The 15,000-nt window shown below is 44.4% G+C and overlaps 1 protein-coding gene across 2 annotated transcripts in view; it reads right to left on the bottom strand.

The window, feature by feature from the left end:
* cplx2b (complexin 2b) overlaps nucleotides 1–15,000 on the bottom strand; it is a 33,763-nt gene that overhangs the window by 5,381 nt on the left and 13,382 nt on the right. Inside the window, exons 1-2 of one of the 2 annotated variants that reach the window (XM_030368899.1) lie at nucleotides 7,999–8,214; nucleotides 6,023–6,232 (exon numbers count right to left, since the gene is read on the bottom strand). In XM_030368899.1, coding sequence (XP_030224759.1) covers nucleotides 6,023–6,053 — 31 coding nt within the window. In that variant the 5' untranslated portion in view covers nucleotides 6,054–6,232; nucleotides 7,999–8,214. Of the gene's footprint in view, nucleotides 1–6,022; nucleotides 6,233–7,998; nucleotides 8,215–15,000 lie in introns of those variants that run through there. The other variant, XM_030368898.1, reaches the window with a different exon arrangement.

Raw genomic sequence — 15,000 nt, 5'->3', positions numbered from 1 at the left:
TGAACTGTGCAAGACCAGAGCAATATGTTTTGGGGTTGAATAGGATGTTTTAAGTTCGGTTTTGACTTGGAAAGGGGAGGATTTGAAAGCAGGTGGAGGTGATTCATCTGGCGACACCCACATTTAAAAATAAATCGGAATCAGACTACCCAAGTTGGCCGACAAGGGGAGAGATAGGGAATGCAGAAAGATTTTTCTTTCGGTTTGATTTCAAGTTTAAAGGGGCAGTCGGTAGCATTGAGTGGGATCCAGCAATGCTATCATATCGTTTTTCAGACTAAATTATTCAATACAATTGATATGTCTATCAAGGAACCCCATCACTTGACACTTGGCTACTCTATGCTGTCTTTACTTAAGGCCGTTCACGTTCTGGCTCCTTACAGGTCAGTAGAGCCCACGGTAGCATCTCCTTCGTAATTGGAGAGGAATAAGTGGGGTTCAAAGATAAACATAGAGATCGCATTGACTGCTTCAAACCTTTGCTGTGATAAATCATGGCGTTGCCATGTTTGAAAAGCAGAGACTGAAAGAAAATGTAAGTGCGGGAGCTGAATAAAATACACTTCAACGTTTATATTTCTCTACTGATTGAAAGGGTCATTATTATATTCATATTAAAGAATATTAGATATATTTTATAATTTGTATAAAATATATGCAGGCTATTATTTATTTTACTCCACCTGGATAATAAACCCTTGGTCCAGAAATGTTAATTTAAAAGTGCTTTGTATCTACAAAAGCATGGCGTCCCCATTTACAACTATAGAATTACCGGCCATTCTTGGCCTCTCCATTTTTTCAATGCCGTTGACGAACGATCGAAAGGCCAATGCGGTGTTTAAACGCTGTATGTCTTTGGGCTCGGGTATTCCCTTGGTTACAAATTTCAACCTCACCGCTAGATGGCACTAATCCTACACGCTGCACCTTAGAGGTAAAGGGACATTGTTAATAAGGAGCTTAGAGGGCTTTTTTGGAATGCTCCCTTTGGATGTATGTCAGGTCTTTTATTGGACTTCTGAAACTTCATCTGTGTTTTTGGTGGAGTAGAAGCTGTTTGTTTCTGTATTTCCTTCCCTCTGATAAATAGGGCATTATTTGTCTCGACGTAAAATGGACTGCCTGTATATTTTCATATGAACTGTTTTGCATAGTTACCTCCCATCATATATTACAAAAAAAATTATATATATAATAATTAAATTTGAATATAATAATAATATAGAATATGCCATCCCCTTTCAAAGTGCTGCTGGTGTAAGGGACTAAATTGGACTAATTACCCTGTGGAGCTCAACTGAACCTCAGCCCAGCAGGACCAATCAGCTCTCCGCATGGGGCACGGGTGTTGTGGTTGGGATTTTGGGATTTTGTGAGTTTGTGTGTGTGTGTGTGTGTGTGTGTGTGTGTGTGTGTGTGTGTGTGTGTGTGTGTGTGTGTGTGTGTGTGTGTGTGTGTGTGTGTGTGTGTGTGTGTGTGTGCGTGCGTGCGTGCGTGCGTGCGTGCGTGCGTGCGTGCGTGCGTGCGTGCGCGCGCGCGTGCGTGTGTGTGTGTGTGTGTGCTCCCGCTCCATGGGTATCTAATGAGATAAGGGGTTCCACAAGACCTGTGTGTCACTTCTCTAAACAGCATTTATGCACGTGCACGCATAAACCTGTAGAACCATTTAAATAATGACATTACAATGATAATCAATCGCCATATAGAAACTGCTAACCAAAGAAAGGTCATGGTTAGAATAGTAGGCCACACTGTACTGGTTATGCTGGTCTATACTGGTCTCTAGTGCTTTGTACGAGTCTACACTACTAGTCGATGCATGTTGTATTCCTATATGTTGGTCCTTCCTTCTCTGTACTGGTCTATACTGGTCTGTAACAGCCTGTCCTGGTTGGTACTGGTCTAAAAAGATCAGTGGTTAAGCTCCTTTTTGACCTTGGAATTCTCTTTAGAACGCCGCCGCGACCCTTTCATAGCAGGTGACCCTGCCCTGACCTCTGACCTCTGCATAAAACATGCATTACGTTTTCTCCATTAGGTTTTGCCCCCCTTCCAATGTTAAACACTGCACAGGGATTTCTATGCATCAATTAGCTGATGTTTATGCATGAGCTTACGTATCTGTGTGTGTGTGTGTGTGTCTGTGTGACATAATACACAAAAACTCGTAAAAGTCCCATAAAACGAACAGTCCCCGAGCTATGACTTCACTCACGTTATTGATGCCGGGCCAAATCAGGGCGGGGCACTTGTCCTGTCGCCTAGGAGACGGATGCCTGTGCTAAGAGATGACTAGCACTAATGGGACGGCCGTTACTATGGTGTCGTGGGACCGATGTAATGTGTCGTCCCCCCCCCCCCCCCCCCCCAAGAGCCTCAGACATCTTCACCCTTCAGCCAGTGTCTTCCTCAATACACTCCTCTCCTTCTCGCTCCCTATTGGCTGGCAGCGTAATGGTTAAGCCATGCCCCGCCCACTTGACGTCTTTTTTTAAATCCTTGATCCATGAGCGGATATCTCCATGTTGTTCTTTCCTCTCCTGTTCCCTTCTCATACTCCCTTATCCTCTCCCCTTCCCCATCTCCTCTCGCCTCCAATCCTCTCCTCTCCTTTCCTCTCTCTGCCTCTGTCATCTTCTCTCCCTCCTCTCTCCTCTCCCCCTCCTCTCCCTTACCTCTCCCTAACCCTTCTTCAACCCTACACCCTATTCCCCTCCCCCCTCCCCTTTCTCTCCTCTCCTTTAGTCTTCCCTCTCCCCCTCCTCTCCCTTACCTTCCTTGCGTGCTCTTCTTCAACCCTCCTACACCCTATTCTTCTCCCCCCTCCCCTTTCTCTCCTCTCCTTTAGTCTTCCCTCTCCCCCTCCTCTCCCTTACCTTCCTTGCGTGCTCTTCTTCAACCCTCCTACACCCTATTCTTCTCCCCCCGTCCCCTTTCTCTCCTCTCCTCTAGTCTTCCCTCTCACCCTCCTCTCCTCTCTCCGTGGCTACAAGACAACAGGTTTGATTGCTGTGTGGCGGCCATGGAGGCTCTGGTGGTTTGACTCCCATTCGAATGGTTCTGGGATCCAATGTTCAGTCTGCAGTTCTCATACCGGTCACGGCCTTCTGATGTGACGCTCCAGTCCCTATCGGGGATGTGTAAAGTCAATTTGATCTTGTCCAACCCTGACATCTAAGCCTGCAACCCGTCTGCATGTGTGTGTGTGTACATGTGTACATGTTTTTCAATTCGCCCAATCCCTTAACACACCATACCTATGAGCCGCTGTTGTGGTTTTTTCTTTTAAATCTTTTTTGGTAATAAAAGCATAGATCTCCACCATCAGACCCCCGACTCCTCCTCGGCTCCCCAGGAAATGAGCTTTGGCAGCGGGATGGGCTGCAGGTGCTGTTCAGCCCTGCCAATCTGGGTCGGGATCTCTAATAGATGCTCGGGATTGAGCCAGCTACTGTATTACAAACCCTGATAAGATCAGTCCCTGTAGCTCTCATTAGAAACATCATCCTACCTCTGCTATCATAAGATCTCTATTCTTCAAATCCCCTTTATGTCAGGTGGCAATGTGACTATTTCATTTATATAGTGACTATTCTGTTTAGATTCAGATTATTCTGTTAATTTTCTATAATCCAAAACGCCTATTCAACCCATATCCTCAATATTATAAAGATATCATCACTCTATCCATATTGTGACTATTGTGTTGACCACTAAATATATTTTGTGACGAATCAATATATATTGTTGTGATTATCCCATCTTTATTGCAACATTCCCTATTGTGACTATTCCATAGTTATGGTGACTCCAATTCATATTGTAACTATTCTATCTATAGGGTGCTAAATATTGTGAATACTCTTTCTATATAGTGGATATTGCTTGATTTTATATATATTGCTTGCTACAGGAAAGGTGTTCCTATACTTTTTCTAATCTCAGTAAAAGCCTGTGATAGTGCCAAACGTCGGACCACTCTGCCTCCATGGCAGGGTAAGAAAGTCATAGACACCTGTGCTAACAGTGATTGTTAATGACACCTAACCTAACCTGCTGTACTGACAGCAGATTGGTATTGGCACCTATCAGAGACCGGGGCTAATATGACGGTGCTACTAACACATTAGGCCAAGCTGGACCCTTACCCCAAGGGCTGGTCTCTGTAGCAGGGTGAGGGGAGCTGATGAAGCCAATATCTAATTATAACTGCAGGAGAGGTGGACAAACACATACATATACACACACACGCATTCAGCCAGGAATCCTAACATGCACACACACACACACACACACACACACACACACACACACACACACACACACACACACACACACACACACACACACACACACACACACACACACACACACACCACACACACACACACACACACACACACACACACACACACACACACACACACACACAATCGCTCTCTTAAGCGAGGGAGAGGTTGTGTGTGTGCGTTACTGAAACAGATTTTAGTAAAATCTGTTTCATGCTGGATGTTTATGTTTGTTGATGCTTGCATGTATGAGTGGGTATATGCAGCTCAATTTAATTAATTTCGATAAGTGCGTGTGTGTGTGTGTGTGGTGTGTGTTGGAGGAGGGGGGAGGGGTAATTCAGCATATGTGCGCAGGTTTGTGTGTATGTGTTTGGTGATTGCATATATATTCATGGGCCTGCTACCAGCTGTGTCCTGCTGCAGTGAATGACAGCATGTTTGGAGTAGCAGAGAAAAGGTCAACCATCAGCAACCTGCATGGGGTCAATTACAGCCATGCTGCATGCTGGGAGGAAGGGACGAAATAGATGGATAGATTGATGGAGAGATAGAGATATTAAATGGATGGAAGATAGATAGATAAAGAAATGTACCATATATTTATTGATAGATGGATACATATCTATTGATATAAATTATCTCACATATATATATATATATATATATATATATATATATATATATATATATATATATAGATATAGATATATAGAGAGAGAGAGAGAGAGAGAGAGAGAGAGAGAGAGAGAGAGAGAGAGAGAGAGAGAGAGAGAGAGAGAGAGAGAGAGAGAGAGAGAGGGAGCGCAAGGATAGATAAATGTACTGGTGTTTGGAATGAAAGATTCTAAAAAAGATAGACAGACGGACAAACATAGTAGAGCACAGTGAATAAGGTGATCACTGGGAGGGAGAGACAGGGGGAGAAAGGAGGACGAGAGAAAGGAGAGAGAGAGGGAGAGAGAGAGAGAGAGAGAGAGAGAGAGAGAGAGAGAGAGAGAACCAATCTTTACATATGAAAGGGAGGGACAGAGTAATAAAAGAATTGAACGCAGGTAAACACTTACTCCGCTCCAGAGAGGGGAGGAGAACAAATGCATAGATTGAGGGAGAGAGAGACAGAAACGGAGAGAGAGATATGGAGAGACAGATGAAAAGAGAGAGATATTGAGAGACGGATGAGATGGAGACAAAGCGAAAGACAGGACAAATGAAAGAGTGTGAGAGAGCGAGGGGGGAATGGAAATAGTGGCGTCACCAAGTAAATCATGTTATATTGAGACAGCTGGTCCCGGGTGTTCATCCTAACTGATGAGCGTGTTGATTTAATGGCTCATCGACCTTTGACCCCCCCAGGGCTCTACAACACACCCTCTACCTCCTCCACTCCCAGCCTCTCTTCTTCCTCCACCTCTACCACCTCCTCCTCTCCTCCATCCCCATTCTCCTCCTTCTACAACACCTGCACCTCCTCCACAATCACCTTCTCCTCCCCGTCTCACAGACTCGAGACGGTCCTTAAATCGGACTGGTTGGACAAATGAGTTTATTTTATGCTTGCAGGAGGAGTCTGAAGAAGACGAGAATGAGGATGGTCTTTAAACAAATAAAGCACGACAACAGCAAACAAACTCAGCCAAAAGTGACAGTCAGGTTTGTAGGAACCAAGCAGGAATAAAGCACGTTGATGTGTTTTACCGACGGTTTAATCAAGGTTATCAACTCACCCCCCAACGCCTGCTTCATCACAAAGTCCATGATTGCAGATGGCTCACGTTCCTGTAGATGTTTTCCTCAGAGCCCAAAAGAACTGGTCATGTAGACTGGATGTCGTTCTCTCTGTCTCTCTCTCTCTCTCTCGCTCTTTCTCACTCTCTTTCTCTCTCTCTCTCTTTCTCTCGCTCTCAGTGCAGGGTGTCGATACTTCTTTCAAAGACCTGTGAAGAGAAAGTTTATAGTATTAGATTTGCAGGTTTATATATATTGTGGCAAGCCGACCGTTGCCAATTAAGAAGATGAGGAGCACCTGAGGAACCGGTGGAGAAGCAGCTTAAATAGCCTGCTTCTCCACTCATTCGGGGCTCTCTCAGCCATGTGGCTCGTGCTGAGAGGGAGCGACGGTCGCGGGAGAAGCCGGGAGCGGGAGCCATGCTGACCTCACCGGCGGACCGGACCCGGAGATCCCTCACCCTTTTTACCCCATAAGTGGAAGAACTTTCGTTGTCTTTTGTTTTACCTTTTTTAAGTGGTTATACGCAATAAAAACCGTTGACCCACAGCCTATTTGGTCCGTCTCCTTTGGGAATCTCAGCCGCCGACGATCGGGGTTGCCACAATATATATATATATATACACACACACACACACACATACACATGCAGTGAAGCACACACAACACAAAATGGTATAGAATAGAAAATATATTTTTAAAACAGAATAATTACTGTTGAATAAGGTGGGGCCTTGGCCAGTATGCCAGACACTAACAGATGCGAACATATTTTCCAAAATATCCCCATTGTTCCAGAGACACAGTAGAAACAGTAATGACAGCTAATGGCTGTCTGTGGTAAGCATTCAGGGAGTGCACACACACACACACACAGACACAGACACAGACACACACACACACACACACACACACACACACACACACACACACACACACACAGACACAGACACAGACACAGACACAGACACAGACACAGACACACACACACACACACACACACACACACACACACACACACACAGACAGACAGACAGACAGACAGACAGACAGACAGACAGACAGACAGACAGACAGACACACAGACACACACACACACACACAGACACAGACACAGACACAGACACACACACACACACACACACACACACACACACACACACACACACAGACAGACAGACAGACAGACAGACAGACAGACAGACAGACAGACACACAGACACACACACACACACCGACACACACACCAGAAGTATACATGGGTTGGGTCACAAAACCACATATTAAGAATGTGAATATAGGCACTGTTAACGCCAATTGGTAAACAAAAGGGCAGGTGCCATATGTAATTAGAATAACATGTTTGCAAAATGTTTTGTTGTGTGTTTGCTGTGTGTGTGTTTGCACACACAACACTCTAACACAGACAAACATGGACCACCCAGGTTTGAGACAAAAGGTTTTTAGTTCTCTTAATGTTTTGGTCAAATCAGCTTTTATTTTCATCTATCAGTTCACTGAGTCAAACACAAGGGGGCAATGCTTTTACACAATATCAATACGACTACAATCACGGCCGGAGTTTATATATATTTTTTATAATTTATATTATTAAGATATTTCTTGATTGAGACTTAAAATGCACATGCACAGCGGGAATTTGAATATGTGCACGTAGTAAACACACATACATACGCACACACAAAGTAGTAAATGTAGAAACAATTATTTGTACAAATAATGTGTCCAATGTTTTTTTTATAGACAGGTCTAAAATAGTTGGAACCTAAAGCAGGAGCTATCATTCTGAATCTATAAATGTAAATGTAGCATCAAGAGATCAATCTGAATTACGCTACCATCACAGGCTCGTATACACACATCAAGCATAACCTAGAATATGTTAACCATATTTCTTTGCAAAACAGTACAGTAATATTTCCCTCAGCTCAATACAATGAAAGAATGACTTACCCTCAGAAGAAGAACTGTGTACTATATTGATGTAGAGACTAGCATCCTTTTAAAACCACATTGATGTTTGCTTAGATCTCTTATCACTCACTCTCTCTCAGATACAAACGCTCCCTATCTCCGGCTCATCCCATTCCACTCTCTTACTGACCCTGACTCTGTTTGAACACAACCGCTCCCTCACCTCCCTCGCTCTAACCTCGCTCGCTCTAACTCCCCTTCCACTGACTCTCTCTCTCTCTCTCTCTCTCTCTCTCTGCCTCTCTCTCTCTCTCTCCCCTCCCTCGCTCTAACCTCGCTCGCTCTAACTCCCCTTCCACTGACTCTCTCTCTCTCTCTCTCTCTCCCTCTCTCTCTCTCTCTCTCTCTGCCTCTCTCTCCGCCTCTCTCTCTCTCTCTCTCTCTCTCTCTCTCTCTCTCTCTCTCTCTCTCTCTCTCTCTCTCTCTCTGCCTCTCTCTCTCTCTCTCTGCCTCTCTCTCTCTCTCTCTCTCCCCTCCCTCGCTCTAACCTCGCTCGCTCTAACTCCCCTTCCACTGACTCTCTCTCTCTGCCTCTCTCTCTCTCTCTCTCTCTCTCTCTCTGCCTCTCTCTCTGCCTCTCTCTCTCGCTCTCTCTGCCTCTCTCTCTCTCTCTCTCTCTGCCTCTCTCTCTCTCTCTCCCCCCTCTCTCTGCCTCTCTCTCTCTCCAGAGAGAGAGAGAAAAAAACACCCACACAACACACTGTCCCTAGTTCCACCCACGCACACACACAAACATTTACACGCACACACACTCACACTCTCTTTCTCTCTTTAGGAAATGGGTCTAGATTAACTGATGGATTCTATTGTGAAGCTTACATTCTAACAAACTACTCCCAACAGGTAATGGGAAAAGGTGTGGGTGTGTTTGTATGGGTCTGTGTTTGTGCGTGTGTGTGTGCGTGTGTGTCATTGTTTAGCTCAAGGAACTTGAGCAGCTTCTTTGAGGACTGAAGGTCTCTCTACTCTCTCTCTACTCTCTCTCTCTCTCTCTCTCTCTCTCTCCCTCCCTCTCTCTCCCTCTCTCTCTCTCTCTCTCTCTCTCTCTCTCTCTCTCTCTCTCTCTCTCTCCCCTCCCCTACTCCGTCTTTACACATCCCATTATTACACCACTACCTTCCTTCTTTACTATTTCGGTCCTGATTGAACGGTCATGAGGAGGTGATGAGGGCATGGAACCAGAAGTCATCCATCTTGTTGTGTCCATTACTCCACTGCTAAATGGCGGAGCCTAATATAGCTGGCTTTACACATGATTGAGGGTCTCACACACACACACACACACACACACACACACACACACACACACACACACACACACACACACACACACACACACACACACACACACACACACACACACACACACACATTTATGTGCGGGCACGCATACATTAAAACATGCATGTACAAACAGGCATTCATACAAACGCACCTGTAAATACACATTCATGCACACATGCACGCAAACCCAAACACATATTCCTAAATACACAATCAGCCAAGTTGTATTCTGTATTCTGAGCCGAACTAAATGACCCTAGCCTAACCTGTATTCATCCTTGAGCAATATGCCCTCACGTGGACCGGCTCCTTATTGACGTGTATCTGAATTCCCTGTAAGTTGCATTGAATAAAAGCCTCTGTTAGAGTACTCAATCATAAATGGCGGTGAGATGCCAGGGACTCAGTTTGTTAAGTTGGCAATTTGAAAAGGCAGCAGTTAAGAAAAACATAAAAAGGTAACATGATGGCGATGGGAGGGGGAACAGCGCAGTGGTCGTCAGGGAACTGGAGCCATAGATTTGTTTATGGCTACATCATCCTGTATTGTTGTTGTTTGATTGCTCGATGGATCGATTATACTTGGTGTCTGCTCCGAACTAGAAGACTGTTGCTTACATAACTCTCTCTTCTTTGTTGCTGTTTATGAAACATAAAGCAAGCCAAGGTAAGCGGCTGTATTAGAGAAAGGTGTATTCTACGTCTGATTCCTATATCTACTGTACAGTCTTCAGTTTCAAATGAAACTTTGTAGTTCAACTTGTAACTGGATGAGTATGCGTTGATGGTTTTTGCGCCTCACCTATAGATTGCTTCGGATTAGAGTCTCTGCTGAGACTCAAACTGTTAACATAAGAGAAGAAGAGCACGATTTCACCATACATTTCCTCTCAAATACAAGAGAGCTTTTGGAAACAATACAAACATCCAGATCTTTGCATGTACACATTTTCTTTATGACCAACCCTGCCGTGTTTCCAGAAAGGATCCTGCCTCATTTATCAGTTATACTGCTCAAGTCTTGTGGGTTGGGTGTTCTACTCCCAGTGGAAAGGTTCTGTGTGCCATCCCCTGTTCCTTAATGAATTACCTCCACCTGCTCTTTAATTAACTAATTAATTAACTCAATATACCTTTACCTGCTCCCTGATAAACAACCTCTAGCAGCTCTTTAATTTACTAATGAATTAACTCTATACACCTTATCCTACTCTGTAATATTTCCTCTTCCTGCTCTTTAATGAAGTTATTATTTAACGTTACACATATTCACCTGCTCTCTCAAAAACGACGCCTACCTGCTCCTCAATCAACTCATCTATGCACATCATACCATGCTGAAAGAATACCAATGATTTTTTAAATCTGAAATGCATTGCCTCTGCATACACCTTTAGCTGCTCTTATACATAGTGTACATAGCCTACATCTATGTACACTCTCTTGAAGTCCCTGTCAAAAACAATGTCCCTCCCCCCTCCCCCCTCCCCCCTCCCCCCAAGTCAGCCGCTAGCCGGTGGTGGAAGCAGAGCGTTACGCAGGGTAATGTTATCTGGACCGGACAGAACTCTCCTCCTTCTCATCCTCCTCCTCCCTAAGCCAATTAAGTGGCCGTTTGTTTTGCAGCGCAGTCAGACCAGAATGAAAGCAACCTGGTAGAATGCTACGGCTGATCCTCAGAAGTAACGATGGGAAAGAGGGACGGGGAGAGAGGCATGTAGAGAGCGAATGGGAGGGAGAGGGTGAGAGAGAAAGAGGGGGATGGGGGAGAGAGAGAGAATGGAAACACAATAACTGATAGACTGAATTGGGAAATGTGTTTGAGAGGGAGGAGCGAGAGAATAAGAAAGAGGAAAAGACAAAGGCACATCAAGGGACAGCGGGCCTGCAGTAATAACAAAGAGGAGAAGAGAGAGGGTAAGAGAGAGAGAGTGACAGAGTGCAAAGGAGAGTGCGAGAGAGAAATTAACAAACAGTATCAAATCGAACAACGTCCCTATTTCTCTGTGTGCCTGCAGCCTCATAGAACGCTACGTATTCATGGCTCTGTCCCTGTGAGACTAGCACAGTTTAACTATTAGCATGCTATTAGCATGGTAACCCAGCCAATGTATTCCAGAGCAGGCTCGCGGCATATCAATAGGATGCCAAAATGCATGACCAGGAAGCCATGATCAATAACCTCACATTATGCCTCTTTCTCCATCAGAATCCTGTGTACCGATCCATCAGAAAACCACCAGTTATACAGAAGAGCCCCAAAGTCATACTCTGTGAATGTCTAATATTTACAATATATTGATGGTGAGGTTCAATTTGCCACGTTTGTGCGATCTTTGAGAATGCAAAACGACAACTAATTAACATCGTACCTGGTGTTGCGCACTTTAACTATTGAATGGCATATTGGAGTCAAAAACCTTTCAAACAGGGTGAAATGTTAGGTGTGTTGGTAAGCACTAATGCCACATTTATTTAGCGACCATTTATTTATCTTTCCAATTTCTACCACAAACTACTATTCATTCTCAGTCACGCTTGCATATGGTATGAAGTCTATAGCTTGACACCTGCTTAGCGAGGTCACATCCATATCAGATATGCTTTCCTACACGTCAGAACAATGAGAAGCAGAAAATTCTTAATAAAACTATCCATGTGTTGCAGACATTTTGAAGAAGACATTTGAATTGAATTTTCCTTTTTTAATAAATAATTTCACTTCATACCCTGATAAAGTGAAATGATTGATTGGGAAAGTATTGTCAGGGGCGGTATTAATAACCCTTCCTACCCTTGAGCAACACCTAGCCCTTATTAGGACATACATCCTTCAGAAGAATAGCTAGACTAGCTGCCTACCATTCCCCCTTCCATGGGGGGGACACTCCTAAGCGGGCTCATCGATACAGTGAGAAGGACAAACCGGGCCAAGATGGATGATTGAAGTCACGCTCAGCTTGGCACACGATAGCCTGTCAACATCTTAGCTAAAAACATGCTCTGCTGGGACCTGTTTGGTACGTTGCTGTTGGTAGATTGTGTCATGTGTAGCTAGTATCTACGAAGCACTATCGTAATGTTATGACTTATATGATTATATTTGATTTATAGTTATTGGCTTACATTTTATTTAACCTGACACAATTTCTACACAAAGACACAATAATAAATGTAAAATAAATACATTTTTGCGACTTTCTTGTTGTTGTAAGTGCACTGAAAACAGACAAATGAATTCACCTCATTAATCTAGCTCTGAGCCGCACCCCCTGATGTGCACAGCCGCGGCCCAGCGAGTCACCCCCGGGCTGGGGTATGGATCAGGTGGTGGTGGTGGTGGGGATGAAATTTGGGTAAAATGATTTATTCCAAACTGTCGAGGGAGACCTCAGTCTCCTATTAAACACTGGACATGCAGATCAGGTGTTGAGAATCTAACATTGTTTTTACCTTGTCATGTTTTTTACCCGTTTTCTATTTAGAATCGAATTTCTCCTTTTTTAGCCGCTCTCCTGCATTCCCTCTCTCTTGTGTCTTGCTATCCTCCCTCTACCATAAGTGCATGGCTGTCTCTCTCCTATCTTTCCCTCTTACTCTCTCCCCTCTGTCTCTTCTGTCATGTGTCCCTTTCATTCTATCTCTGGTTCGCACTTCTATCTCCCTCCTTGTTCCTCTTTCTCTCCCTCCATCTTTCCATTCTCTTTTTAACTCTGTCTTTCTGCCACCTCTCTCCTCCTAATTTTCCTGGAGTTTTCAGGTTGATACAACCTAAGCAAACGTCCAAATAATCTATAACTAATTTGCCAATATCAAATTACAAATGAATAGTGAGCTGAAGCCCAAAAAAATTGTTTACGTTGTGATGTTTATGTCATAAAGCTGGTTAAGTACCAGCTTTATGACATTTTAGCACCCCCGATTTTTTAACATCCTCCCACGGCTATGCACAAGCAGTCCAAGATGTGAAATGGTTCCGTTTAGTTGAAGTCACTGAATGGATCGTTACTTGATCTATTTCCAGAAACCCCCCATTCTCACATCTAGGCAATTCAAGGCAATTAGCAGCTATGTATTCATTAATATGAACGGCACTTCATTAATTCCTTGTCGCTGTGTTGGATATGTGCAGACAGCTTCACAGTGTGTATTCGAGGGAGGTAGTCAAAATGCAGAGTGATCTTGTAGCTGTTGCAGTGGCTCCATGCACTCATATACACATTAATACACACTCATAAACATGTTTGACCACGGCAGGCTCTGAGCTACTATCGGGTCCTTCATCGTCACGTCTGATGATGATGTTGTGATGAAGATGATGCCAATGGCATTGATGATGACTGCAATGGTGGTGGTGATGACGAAGGTTACCGTGGACTGATGTAGTGATGGTGAAGGTGATAATGATGATGATGGTGGTGATGGTAATGATGATTATGGGGATGTTGATAAAGCAATGGTGGGGAAGTTCAAATCAGAGAGAGAGAGAGAGAGAGAGAGAGAGAGAGAGAGAGAGAGAGAGAGAGAGAGAGAGAGAGAGAGAGAGAGAGAGAGAGAGAGAGAGAGGGAGAGGGAGACATGGGGAGACAAACAGATAGAGACAGAGAGAGTGGGAGACAGAGAGAGAGAGAGAGAGAGACTTGGAGAGAGGTACACGGACAGAGAGAGTGAGAGACGTTGAGAGAGAGAGAGAGAAGGGGATAGCAAGAGGAATACGAGGAGAAAAGAGAGACAGAGAGAGAGAGAGACAGAGAAAGAGAGAGAGAGAGAGAGAGAGAGAGAGAGAGAGAGAGAGAGAGAGAGAGAGAGAGAGAGAGAGAGAGAGAGAGAGAGAGAGAGAGAGACAGAGACAGAGACAGAGAGCCCAGCTCACAGACTGGAGCTCCCCCTGTTGTCGGGCTCCACCTGTAGCTGAGCTCAGAGGGTCAAGCCCCTGGTATAAATCAGCTCCTCTCTTGGGAAACATCCAGACAGCAAATCACTTTTACAGTGCTGGTAATGACTCACTGAGTGGAGGGAGAGAGTGACACGGAGGAAGAGAGAGATACAGAGAGAGCTAAAGTGCGAGATAGAGATGCAATGACATGAGAGAGCGAGAGAGAGAGAGAGAGAGAGAGAGAGAGAGAGAGAGTGAGAGACACACACTTACAAAGAGAGAGAGAGAGAGAGAGAGAGAGAGACACACTTACAAAGAGAGAGAGAGAGAGAGAGCGAGAGAGAGAGGCGACATAGAGTGAGATACAGATAGTACAACAGAAGGAGACAGATGTATATATAGAGCGAGGCGAAAGGAGAAAAAAGGCAAGATAGAGAGAGAGAGATTAAGCTGGTTGCTAGGAGGGTGAGAGCATAAAAATCTCTCGGGTGGAGGCGCCTGATAGGTCACATTAACAGACCAATTGTCCTTCATCTGCTAAGAAGGTAAACAGTTGATCAATACTGGTGTCCCAACGAAAACCCTCTGTACAAACAAACACCACACACACACACACACACCCACACCCACACACACACACACACACACACACACACACACACAGACACGCATCCGCACATGCACATACACACAGAAACACACACACACACACCTATACAAACACACATACAAACACACTCTTTTTACACCCTTGCAGTATGAGCAAAAGCAACAACACAATAGCCAATGATGGTGACATCGTGTGGCAGTATAGTCTTGGT

The sequence above is a fragment of the Gadus morhua genome, chromosome 10, assembly GCF_902167405.1.
Source record: "Gadus morhua chromosome 10, gadMor3.0, whole genome shotgun sequence".
NCBI classification, from domain to species: Eukaryota; Metazoa; Chordata; class Actinopteri; order Gadiformes; family Gadidae; genus Gadus; species Gadus morhua.
Note: the sequence above shows the minus strand (reverse complement) of the source record. Positions and strands in the feature narration are given on the sequence as shown.